This window comes from Chinchilla lanigera, unplaced genomic scaffold (genome assembly GCF_000276665.1).
Source record: "Chinchilla lanigera isolate Chin_1 unplaced genomic scaffold, ChiLan1.0 scaffold00026, whole genome shotgun sequence".
In the NCBI taxonomy this organism is placed as follows: Eukaryota; Metazoa; Chordata; class Mammalia; order Rodentia; family Chinchillidae; genus Chinchilla; species Chinchilla lanigera.
Window position 1 is genome coordinate 95,219 of NW_004955427.1, and position 12,965 is coordinate 108,183.

The 12,965-nt window shown below is 38.7% G+C and overlaps 1 protein-coding gene across 4 annotated transcripts in view; it reads right to left on the minus strand.

Moving 5' to 3' along the window:
* Window positions 1-5,940: 5,940 nt before the first annotated feature.
* Cldnd1 (claudin domain containing 1) overlaps window positions 5,941-12,965 on the minus strand; it is a 7,497-nt gene continuing 472 nt past the window's right edge. The window contains exons 1-6 of one of the 4 annotated variants that reach the window (XM_013515217.1): window positions 12,640-12,711; window positions 12,112-12,162; window positions 11,598-11,907; window positions 9,018-9,128; window positions 7,508-7,645; window positions 5,941-7,338 (exon numbers count right to left, since the gene is read on the minus strand). In XM_013515217.1, the coding sequence (XP_013370671.1) occupies window positions 7,118-7,338; window positions 7,508-7,645; window positions 9,018-9,128; window positions 11,598-11,889 (762 nt within the window). In that variant the 5' untranslated portion in view covers window positions 11,890-11,907; window positions 12,112-12,162; window positions 12,640-12,711 and the 3' untranslated portion in view covers window positions 5,941-7,117. Of the gene's footprint in view, window positions 7,339-7,507; window positions 7,646-9,017; window positions 9,129-11,597; window positions 11,908-12,111; window positions 12,163-12,639; window positions 12,712-12,965 lie in introns of those variants that run through there. The other 3 variants (XM_005386271.2, XM_005386273.2, XM_005386272.2) reach the window with 3 other exon arrangements.

Genomic DNA, 12,965 nt, shown 5'->3' on the forward strand with positions numbered 1-12,965 from the left:
GGACTCAAGACATCTAAACTCTCATTAGATGGACAGCTCCAAGATATTTCCTGCACAGACTAAGTGATGATCATGGCCGTCAGCTGAGAGTTTAGGTTGCACTCAATCAGAGCTCTCAGAGGGACTGTTCCATAATTGGTATCCTAATATAGTTCCAAGAGACTTACCTGGAGCTGTCAATTAATAACTGAAATCAGTTAACGGATTTCAAAGGCCTTCAGTTGGTAAATCCAGCTTAATTGCATCAAAAATCTTAGTCTGTTTTGTAGTGACAGAACAAATTTGAGAATGAATTAAGTATAAAAAACAAGTTTGTTTTGTAGTGACAGAACAAATTTGAGAATGAATTAAGTATAAAAAACAAGTTTGTTTTTTTACAGTTGTGAACGTAGGAAATCCAAGATCAAGCACTAGAAGGCTAGAGTGCCCTTGAAGCACTTACTATTTTGGACTTGGAGTTTAGAAGAAAGGGCAGGGCTGTGGATTTCAAATCTTCCACAGGTTAGAGTTATCATTTTGTGCTAAGCATTTTAAAATCAATACATATATTTTTAAACCACACAATAAACATGAAAGGTGAGCATTATTATACTACTGAGACCTTAGAGATGACAGAACTTACCCACACTTGCTCAGTTTCTTACCCAGTGAAAGAATGAGGATTGCAAGCAATTTTTTTCAATCCACAGCTGCCCTATAAAGGTTAAAGTCATTAATTAACAAAGGAGGATCTATTTGTTCACCTAGGAGCCCTTATCTATCTTCCGCAGTAGACAGCCACAGCACCCTCCACTCAGCTTCAAGCCCTTTTCAGATTCGAGGCCTTTCTCTCCCTTTCCTCCCTCCCGTTTATTACAAATGCGGACAGAGAGGGAAGGGTAGCAGGGGGAAGTGGAAGAGGAACACTGCATGGGGTGAAGGTTTGTGATAAAACTGGGTTCAGTTACCTCCAAATAAGTTCAGGAGGGGGTTTCAGCCCCAAATGTTTGAACTCCAAAAATTTTAAGGTAACTTTTCATCTTTCATATCTTTGAATCCAAGGCAAGAAAACTGCAACTTGGATTTTGCATTTTGCTAAGTGGTCATGAACACTCACCCAAACTCAGGAGTTAGCATGGTTCCTTGAAATTCCCTGCCACCTTCACAACTTGAACAGAGATTCCATCTCACTCCAAAAATAACGGCTATTCACGCGGTGGGGAGCGCCAGTCTTCTGGTCGGCTCCCTGTCTCGTAGGCGCCCGGAAGGAGGGCCCCCGGTGCCCGGGAAGCCGTGGGGCAGGGAGCGCTGGCCCTCGGGCTGGCCCCCAGCCTAGCAAGCACCCGGGAGGAGGAGCTCCGGCGCATGGGAAGCCACGCGGTGGGGAGCGCTGTTGTGCACCGGCCCTCAGGCCGGCCACCGCCACTCAATTGAGAACTACCATGACACAGAGAAACAATGACACAATTGGCCCACCATGCACCGGCTGCAGATGCCCATCCACAGACATGAGTGAATCATTCAAACATGGAGAAACCCCTGGGAATACATGCCATGCAACAGGTCACTCTTGCTCCTGCCATTGAGAACCAGAAATGTCCAGAGTCAGTGGAAGAGCAGCTGCTGGACAAGGACTCGGAGAACACAGACTAAGCCCGAGGAGTCAGAGGTCCTGTGGATTGTGGTCATGAGAGCTGCTCGAAAGCTGTAAACCAGGAGGACCTTGCACAATACCTGCAGAGACTCCCTGGAAGCCATTCTTCCCCTGACAGTACAGGCTGTGGTGGAGCTCCGCAGAAGTCTGCAGCAAGATTCCTGCTGCCTGTGCTGACAGTTGGGGAGAGGACACTAACTGGTTGTGGGGTCCCAATGCAATGGGGGGCTGGAGAGAAAAAGCTACAAAGAATGGCTTTTGCCTCAGATGGCTCACTTTACATGTTAGTAAAAATTGCCTCCTCAGTATTCTATAGCCATGACGAGGAGGCGGCAAAGGAGAGAAAACAGAGACCGAGAAAAAGCAGCTGCTTTTGCTGCAGCACTAGGAGAAACAGATCCCAAGTCTGATTCGAAGGGCCCCAAGAAGAACTCAATGACTGCATTCATCTGCTACCACTGTTAAAAGCTAGGCCACCTCAAGAGGAACTATCCTAAGAGGCCCCTTGGGCCATGCCCTGAATGCAAAAGTGACTACTGGAAATCAGTCTGCCCTCTGAAGCGGAGGCCCCAGAGCTCAGACCCATTCTACCAGTTAGTCCAACAGAATGAGGGGGCCCCGGGCATACTCTGCCTTCTCCCTCTGGCCAGACCGTCATCTCCATGGAAGAGCCCTGGGTAATCATGACTATGGAGGAACAAGAAAACAGCCTGTTGCTAGACACAGGTGCAAGTCTCTCGGTCCTTCTTTTCAATCCTGGCCTTTCGAGCCATCACACCTCAGTGACAGGAGTCACTGGTGAGGAGGTAATATGCTATTTTTGACAACCCTTAAGCTGTAACTACTTAGATCCTTCTTGTGTATCTGTCTGAGAAACCACTTTGAAGATACCACCATGTATTACAGCACCCACTGATATTTTCCTACTAATCTATCCATAACTCTGTAATGTTTATATTGTTCCTATTTCATAAATGGATGCATGTTTATTATTATGTGTTTCCTACAACCATTGAGAATAGTTAATGATTATTCAATAGGTCACTCATGTATAGCTCTATTTATTTCCTTTAGAAGCCACTTTGAAGATACCAAAGTATAGTACAACTATTAATAATCTCTTACCTCTTTTGTCTGTAACTCACTATTGTCTATTTGTTTTCCTCAGAAACTATCTTGTAGATAACAATATCTAAAACAATAACCATTGATAATTTCCTATCACTTTGTCTGTAATTTGGTAAGCCCCCCTATTATGTTATCCTTCTTTTACTCTTTAAAATTAAAAAAAAAAAAAAAAGGCTATTATAAAGAAGTCACCCAAAACAAATACTGGCACAGCTGTGGGAAAAAAGGAAGCCTTCTCCACCGTTGGGTGGAAGTATAGACTGGTGCAACCACCGTGGAAACCAGTGCGGAGATTTCTCCAAAACACTACGATTAGAGGCCCAATTTGACCCAGCTATTCTTCTTCTGGGTATAATTTTTAAAGTTGTCCAGGAAATTGTACAATCTACACTGAGAACCACTTCAGAGGTTTGCTAATCCCATCCCTTTGCAATGCAACTGGTGGTAACTAGAGTTTTTTGAGTAGCTACTTTATGCTGAGAAATTTACAGAATATTTTAACTCCATGAGACACATTTTACAGGTGACAGGGGGTGCTTGGAAAGGCTGAACCAGACCTAGATTAGAATTTAACATTGTTTTCTAAGCTGGATACTACCACCCATCATGCTGCTCCAGTAATTGCTGATACCAGCAGTCACTCCAATCAGATAATTCATTACAAGTAGATAAGGGCTGTAGACAGTACAACAGTTCACTGCAATAAGCTTCTCAAAACTTTTTATAGAAACTTAGAAAGTGTGATAGCACATCATCAGGTATTAGATGTGTGAAGTAGTTAAGAGCAAATAACACTTTTTTTATAGAATGAGCTTTTAGATTTGAAAGATATTCAGTATTTGGAGACTGGGAATAGAAAACTACACAGCAGTGTCTATAAAAATAAGGCAGAGGATTGTGAGAGAAAGCACTACAGGAGATATAGGAGCCACAACATCAAAGTTATCTGTGTACATATAATGGTAAGACAAGCTTAAGTAAAGAAAAATGACAAGAGAAAGCTGATAGCCTGGGAGGGACTAAAATGTTGCAGGAGGCTAAGTAAAGTTCACACTCTGAGACACAACACCAATATAGTAGATAAAAGGTGATGCATGCATGACTTAGTGACACAGATATTTTGAAAGATGAAGACAAAACAGAAAGGAGAGTCTCTCTTTATTGTACATTTCCAAACCTTTGCAAAGATAAATATAAATTGGACTGCACTTTTCCTAAGTTTGCTGAAAGTGTGTACATATTTATATATCAAATAATGTACTGATTTTGCCAATAGTAATTTCTATTGACCAAGTAACCATTCTCATTCAGTTTGCAAACTAGGATTGTTACAAAACTTATTCACAGGATACTGGCATTTATATATAATTTGACCCTAAGAAAAAAACACATCTCATCAAAATGTCAGAACATCTGAGGAACAGATTTTCAAGGTACTAGTTACCATTCTGTGAGAAGAGAGCTAAAAGGAAGACGAAAGACTCCATTCATGTCTCCCCGTAAGGCACACCTAGCCTATGAACTACTCAGGGCTGTACCCGTTAGTTGGAAACTTTAGTAAATGCTCAATTAGCTAAATTGAGTTAATTCAGCATTTTTACTTTAGGTGATAGCTTACATAAGGATTAAACATTAAAATTCCCTCATACTATATATCTTACAGTCAAATGAATATGACCAGATCTACAAATTTTAATCATTTTAAGTCTGCAATTTGGTGCTTTCTTTCTGGAATGAAAAAACAACTCTAAAAAGGTTTGCTGTATTATCATCTCTTCTCAATCATGCTACTAAATGAGTTCATCTGAGTTATTAACTCTATCCTCCCTCCTAATATACACATTAAAACTTAAGTGTTATTTTTTAACACATTACTCTCATGCATTGACATACAGTAGGCACACTTGGCTATCCCAATAAATTCTAGAATTGTTCTGACTTTTTTATTACACCAACTATGGGTATATCTATGGGTATATCTATCAAATATCTAAACATTTGAGTCTTTTGCTAAATCAATGTCTTAAAACAGACTTTTTCAGTTGTCATAACTTACGTCCTCAAGAAGATCTGGATTTAATTTTTAACTTTGGGGGTTGGTTTCAACGATTCAATGGACACTAAGATGATTTACCTTTCCACTGACTTTAGGTCTGAATAATCAAAATGATTGTCTATGAGCAATTTCATATGGTTCAACCTTAGAAAAACTGTTTTTACATTAAACAAATGGCCCTATGTACTATTACAGACAAGTCTTTTCAGGAGGTGACCTCAGACACTTTGCATTGAGCTAAAAATACTAGTTACAACACTTATTCAGCAGTAGGGATTATAGTGCTAGCTTTCTAAACCTGAAGTCCAATTCTGCCTTCCAGTTTATACTAAGGCCTGGTTTACAGGCACTCATGCAGATAACCCTAGGGGTAAAAGGTAGGAACAGTGTTTAAAATAACTTCCTAATACAAGTATGTCACACTGCCAATAATTTTTAAATCCCACTCTTAAATGTTCTTATTTGTTCACTTAGCTTTTTCTCCTATTCACCTTCCAGAGGTACTGTCAGTCTATGAAACTTCAAGAGTTTAGGTAGAAATCTGCCAGGTTCAATGGTGCACACCTTTAATCCTACATACTGGAAGAGGCTGAGGGAGGTGGCATATTTGAGGATAGCCTAAGTAACTCAGCAGGACCCTTTCTCAAAATCAAATATTTTAAGAAGGGCTGAGGATGTATTTTAGCACTCTGTATGTTCAATCCCCAGTATTGCTTTAAAAAGCCAGGGGCAGAAGGGTAGACATCTAATTAATCAGCCAATTCACAGGCAACTGGGTACATAGCAATACTGGCTGTTACAAGTCAGAATTTGATTTCTTTCTTTACTATTAAACAAACATCCATGACCATTAAATGAGTATAAGACAAAAGCCATATTAAGGATAGTATACAGATCACAAAACTAGTTTGAAATCCTGTTTTAAAATTTGGAAACATACAAAAGAATCTCTTCTCTAACAGTGATAAAGGGTTGCCACATTTCCGGGAAGATAAAACAAATCCAAACCCAGGACATAAAAACAGGCTTGCAGAGTAGTAATGCATTTTCCATAAAGAACCACAGATATCCCCATTATTTTAATTCATTGAGATTTGAATCAATTCACACACCATACACAATCTTTGAGTCTCTTCTCATTTTTATTTTATAAAAAAGACAGATTTAGGATATGGTAAGAAATTACTGTTCCTTTTTTTTTTTAATCTGTCAAGTGCTACAGTATGGAATAAATAAATAAGATTTTTAAAACTTCAATGTTTATAGACAGTTATAAAAAATGATTGAATTAGATGACATTATATAATGCTGATACACCAGGGAAGGGATTTAGGCAAGGAAAGGCACATCATTTCACCACAAGAAATAAAGACCATAGCTGGAGGTTAATGGACAGCCACAGCTTTAGACCTTGTGGTAGTATTCCCAGCTCTGGAGGGTAATTATGGTAGAACTTTGTGATACTTAATTAGAATAAACAGAAAACTGTTGGGGAATTTTATTTTGTGATCCTAATGTACTGTTAAAAAGAAAGCACTCTTTTAATAAACCTGGTATGTAAAAAGGAACAAAAATTCAAAATGGTTTGGTGGTACTGAAAATCCTAATGACATTTTAAAACTAAAATAGTAAGATCAACTCATTTATCTGGCTAAACTGGAACTTCTGCAATTATAAAATTAAACTTCCAAGTAAACACTGCCATCTTTTCACTTCTTTCCTTGTAGAGAGACACATTAGAGATATAAACAGCTGCCATATTTCACCTCAGATGAAGGTATGTGCCGAAGTTTAGGGAAAAAGATCACACATAATTTCCCAATTTTATGGAGCTTTAAGCCTTTGAAAGTAGCATTAAGACCACTGGCTGACTGGCTACAAAAGAAAAGTATGGATGTTTTGACATTCATAAGAGGTTTCCCAAAGAAATTAAAGTTTCTAGTTTAACAGATGGAGTTACCTTTACTAGAAAGTCTAAAACAGACATCAGCAGAACCTGTTCTGGGTCAATTTTTCACTTTCAATTCTCTTTCATAAATTTGTGTCAACTCTTTACCCATTTCTTTCTGTCTAGACGTTGATGCTGACTGGTTTATTTGAAAGATGAAATCACTCAGAGTAAACCACATAAATTTTAGTGTTATTAAGTGTGCATTTAGAGTAGGGTGTATAAATAAAATGGATTTTCAGAATAAAATGATATATCCACAAAAAATAAAAATTAAAAACAATGGGAGGCAAGGGTAAGTATGAATATCAAAAATATTAAAAGTAGCAATGGTAAAACAGGAGTTTCCTACTCATGCCACGCGATATGCCTTCATTAAGGTGTACTCTTTCCGATTGGTGTGAGCAGCCCAGATAAAGAGAGCAGAAGCCATGAACTGTAAGGGAGCTGAGACGCAAGCTAGGCAGAAGGACCATCCAAATTCACCGGATACATTCTCAGGTAGCTTTAGGTTCTGGTGGAGCAGTTCAATTCCAGCAACATAACAACTTACTGCGCCCAGTGTAGACAGACCTTCAGGGGAAATTTAGAAAATAAAACAAAACATGACTCTATAAAAGCACAATAGAGAGCTTTTCAGGCAACATGACATTACGGTAATATGTGAATCTTTATGAATTGTAATTTGTGGTCCCTAAGGAGACAGGAGGAAGTTAAAAGTTAAGCATGGTACAAGACTCACCAGCAAGGAGGTGGAGAATGCCTGTGGCAATGGTGGGATATAAGCTTCGGCAGATACAAGCACAAAGTCCAATTAAAGCCCCAAAGCACATCAAACCTAGACTAACAAAAGGTAAAAGGATCTGGCAACGCCAAAGATCTGATTTCAAAGAGAAAGAAAGAACAGACATGTTACCATGATTTTTGACCATTTTTCCATACTGGCAATTTCTTTTATATTGTAATTAGATCCCCTCTCAAAAAGTGAGAAATATTTTAATAATGAGGCTTCTTTAATAAATTAGATTGTTCAAAAGGATGCTCTGCTTTGAAAAAAAGCAAAAGCCACTAACAGGAAACAGTTACCAAAGTCTTACAATGTGCCATGTACTGCTTGTTTTACACATACATGCTCTGTGAATTAATTCTTCTAACAACTCTTACTATTGAGTACTATTTTTATTTTATAATTGAAGAAACTGAGACAAGAAGCAAAAATAACTTATACAAAGAAAGTAAGTGGGAGAGCTGGAATCAGAGGCAACAAATAGTTTACCACAAGACATAAACAATTCCTTGGATTTTCAGAATCTAAAGGGAGTATAAACAAGTAAAGAGTGATTATGAATGACCTGTCTTACCAGTCTGTTGAAAGAAATTGCATAAGGCACAATGTAGTGAGTCTGATATATAACCAGGTAGTCAAGAAAACTTCTAATTATCAAAAGTGCTCTTACCAACCTAAGAAAGTTGATGGCCTCAAAAAGCGCTTCATTATGTTTTCAGATAATTTTAATTATTAGTAATATATTAGTATCAACTTCAACCAAACTCTACCTTTTGGTGATGGCATTTTCTGCAACTTCTGTACCAATAAACTTAATTTTAAAAATGTCTTTTTTCTCAGCTCCTTTCAAACTCTGCTAATAACTTCTTTCTACCCATTTTCATTGAAGGGTTTATTTGTTTGTCTATAATATGGTTATTCTTCCAGGCAAGCTCCAATAAGTCTCTATGGCCCTAAAAACTGAGACTCTAATCTGAAGACAGTAATTCCTGTGTAGCCTTGCCACCAGGGAAAAAAGTATTCGTAATACTTTTCTTGACATCTCTATTTCATTTTTGTGACTACCATCTAACTTTGGACGAACGGGCCTGATACTCAGTAACTCAGTAAGAGCTTGCAATATTTTCACACATGCTTATCTGAGCCTCACCAATACGACTTTATTATTTATCCTTACTCAATTTCCTCTTAGTTAATTGGGCCCATCAACAATGTCTTGTGGAGGTCTGGATTCCATCAGTCAATGTATTAACTGCCTCCCTCAACTTAAAACTATTTGAAATCTGGAAGTACACTTTTACTTCCTAAAATATACTATCAATAAGAACAGACCTCAAATACCTAAACAGAGAACAAATTTGACGTGATCTACTAACATATCATGTTCAAAAATTAGAATACAGCCATCCACAAGTAAAATTATTTCTTTTTTCCCCAGTTGTCCTACAGAGATCAAAGTACTCACAGGTCCGAAGTAGATCAATTCCACTATTCTGGTTTCCAGGCTCAACAAATTTCTCCATGAACTGCTCATTTAGTGTGAAACTCATACATTTTGTGACAACATCAAATGACTCTGGAACAAGAACAATGACTGCTTATTGTTCTCATTATAAACATTTCACAATATTCTTTCAGTAATTATCCTCCAAAAGGAAGAATGATGGAGAAAAGTGTTCAAGGGAATAAGCAATTTCTTTGACCCTGAGTGACACACAGATCTCTCTGATGTCCAATGCATGCCAGTGGTTCTCAGCAGAAGGCTGAAGATACAGGCACTAGGAAGGAAAAAAAAAAAATTGGAGCAACAAAATAGGTGACAGAATAGATAAATAAGAAGACTGAGAAAGAGCAGGGGATAAAGATTGAAATAAAAACTTTGATCTTTTCCCCCAAACTTGTTCTACTAGCTATGGTCCTCAATTCAAACAGCAGTTCTACTTTCAACTCCTCAAAATAGAAACTCTAGAGCCATTCCTGCCCAGATTGATTCCAACAAGAAATCCTCAAGGTTCTTCCATCAAGTATGAAGGATCCAGCTGCTGCTCCGTGCTACTACACTGATCTGATTTATAATTATCTCTCACCTGAATCACTGCAATGACCTCGCAACCTATTTCCTACCTTCCATGCTTGCCTGCTGCCTGTCCGTTCTTACCATATCCAGGATGATCAGAAAATGCCTCTCTACTACTCAAACACCCCTAAATGGCTCTCCATTATAGTCACAGTAAAAACCAGGGTCCTCATGATGCCTAAAGTCCTACACATCTCTAACAATAAACTACCAATTCTCTCCTCTCTCCCTTTAGTTCAACCCAGTAGCTACCTTCCTTCATATAGTCTACCCACATCAAATCTGCACTGAAGTAGTGTCTTCTCAATGAAGCCTATCTTGACTACGCTACTGAAAATCCTAACCTACACCCACCACTATTTCCTTCCCTTGTATTTGTAAATCTTTATTTTTGCTCTTATTTTCAATAGCACATCATCTTTTAACATACTATGTACTTGTTTATTGTTTATATAGTTGTATTTACTTATGTTTACTGCCTGTCACCACTTATTAGAATGTATCTCAAGAATAAAAATTACAAGGCCCTTGGGATACTGAAGCATGAAATAATTATGTTAAATGATTACATAATTTGTAAATTCTAATATCAACTGCTCTTGTACCCTCATAATTAGAACTGAACATTTCACAATGAATTTTAACCAACTTTCTTTTCCTTGCATACTTCCTTTTTCATATATAATAACATACTATCATCCTTTTGATGTATGGTAACTCAAACTTGTTCTACTAATATTTGAATACAATGATTCCCCACCAAGAGCCCAACAGAAATAATCATAAATAAAAATAAACTGAGAATTTCTCCCTTACAATGGGCACTAAGGATTCCAATTTAGTAACTGTTAATTAAAATCTTCGTAAGTGTTAAATAAGAATGCTTGCAAAATAAATCTGAGGAACAGCTAAGACTTTTCTTCTGTAATACAAATTTTTAACCTATAAACTACATCAAAATTGATGTTAAACTGGTTCAGATGCAAGAGATGATCACAATATATGTCAAATATTTGAAATTACAATAAAATATACATTGCCATTATTCCCCTCAAAATATTCCCCCTCACTTTGGACACACTTATTCCATTGCCTTTGCCACTTTCTGCAAGAGTTCCTGAGGACTCGGAAGTCCTCTATCCTGAGTATCTTTAAGAGATGTGATCAAAAACACAGTAAATGCTCCTGCCATCCAACAGAAATGCAGGCTTATAAAAACATTACCATGTGTTCTCATCTACCTTACTCACAAGATATGGCACCCTTCGACTTCCAGCTCTTTCCTGAAGTCAAAATGACCATGAAGAGTAAATGTTTTGAACATTCAGGACTTTGAGGTGGTTAGAACAGTGCAACTAAAGACACTCAGGAAAGAGGACTTCCACACCTGCTTCAGAAAGTGGGAAGGACAATGGGATAAGTGTGTTCAAAGAGGGACAGTATTTTCATGGCAATTATATATCTTTTATTATAATACATTTTTAAAAAATTTAAACATTCACATTTTGATCACATCTCATATATAGATTTAAATGCAGTCATTCAAATTATAAATCCTAAGATATAAGGACAGGTGAAATATTTACTGCAACACTGCTATAAAGGATAATCAGTTCACATTTATTGATTTGATATCAGTTCTTTTAACAATTAATATTTAAAGTCTTCTCACGTACTGTTCCAACTATTCCCGCACGACACATACGAGAGTAAAAGGCATTTTAATAAGTGAATATGTAAGTACAGAGATGTAAAATGGCTTTCCTAAGTTACTTATCCAATCAATATTCATTAATACTATGGTAATGCCCAGAAGCTAAGCAGAGAAGATTACAGGAAAAGATACCTAAGATTTATTTCTTGGGGAGGGAGAGAATTCACAAATCTGCTTATACATAACTGGACAATAATCAGGGCAATTTGCTTATCATTGAATAGTTAAAGAGAAAATTTGAAATAGAGGAATACCTGTCCTTTCTAAGGTCGTATACCAATGTGTGTTTTTGGGCATGCTGATACACCATCTCCACAATCCCACTGTGCCATTATATCGGAAAAGTGCATCAATGTAAGTCTTTTCATTTGCTTCATCGGTATTGAATTCTTCCCAGATGCTCTTATTCAAATCACTTAAATTTTCTTGAACTGGACTTCGATACTCATACCAGAAGTCTGTACCAATTGAGGCCGCCATGTAGATGGTGGAAATCAGGCTAAGCACACAAGCAATTACAAACGCTGTAGCAAAACGGTTATCCATTCTGGCACTCAGACTGCTCTGTTTAAAGTTGAAAAAAGAAAGGTTAGACTCCACAAACAGGATTATTCTGAAAGAATTTCTCTTGAAATCAGTCTTTATCCTATTCCCCATCCCTTAGTTATTTAAAGTAATATGCAATCACTAAGGAATTTTTTAAAAAGCAAACGTTAAGTTTAAAACAAAACTCATTATTATGGTAATACTCATAGAACACTCACATACCCAAGATGCTACGGAGACAGAGGTCTTGCTCTCTAGTCTATCACCTGCATACTAAAACAGACAACACTGAAATGGACATACACATTACAAATACCAAAAACAGACATGCCCATGGTCAGCAGCGCACCGTGCATACATTTTTAAACTGCAAACTGAATTCTTATACATGCAGTAGTTTTAAGTGTTCTGAGTATGAACAGGGAAAAAGACACTGGAAAGGCAAGCACTGGAAATCAGCTCCTTCCAGTTTCCTCCAAAAAGGAAGTCTCCCAAGACAAGGACAGAAAGTCAGGATACATCTGGAAGCCAGAGTTGAGGAGGTTAACCCCGAAGAAGTTGTTCTGGGCATGTGAAGCAGGAAAGCAAACAACGGCATACAGTAACACTAGATGTAAACCTTCCCCAATCTGTTAAAACTAAGTCAAGCCGCTTCCCACGGCCGAATGACACCGCGCCCCCTACTCCGCAGACACTACTTCTCGAACCTCTGCGGCTGCAGTCCGGGTGTCCCCTAAACCCTGCACATACCCACAGAAACGAGACGATCCCTCTGGGAGGAAACTGAACTAAGCAAACATGAGCACCCTCTAGGCGTGGCCAGCGGCTCTCGGCGGTAGTCAATGGCCGCGGCACGATGACTCAAAGCGGATCGCGCTGAGTCAAACGCTGCCAGGCGCACGCCGCGGCCGCGCGAACCCTCGCAGAGGCGCTCGGAGGGGGCCGAGCCCGGGAGACGGCGGCGCCCCGAGGCCGTGAGGCGACCGCAGTAACGAGCGGCAGCTCGAGGAGGGGGCTTGCTCCCGGCCTCAATCACGCCCCCGCCCCGGAGCTCTCCAACGACCCCAGCAGAGCCG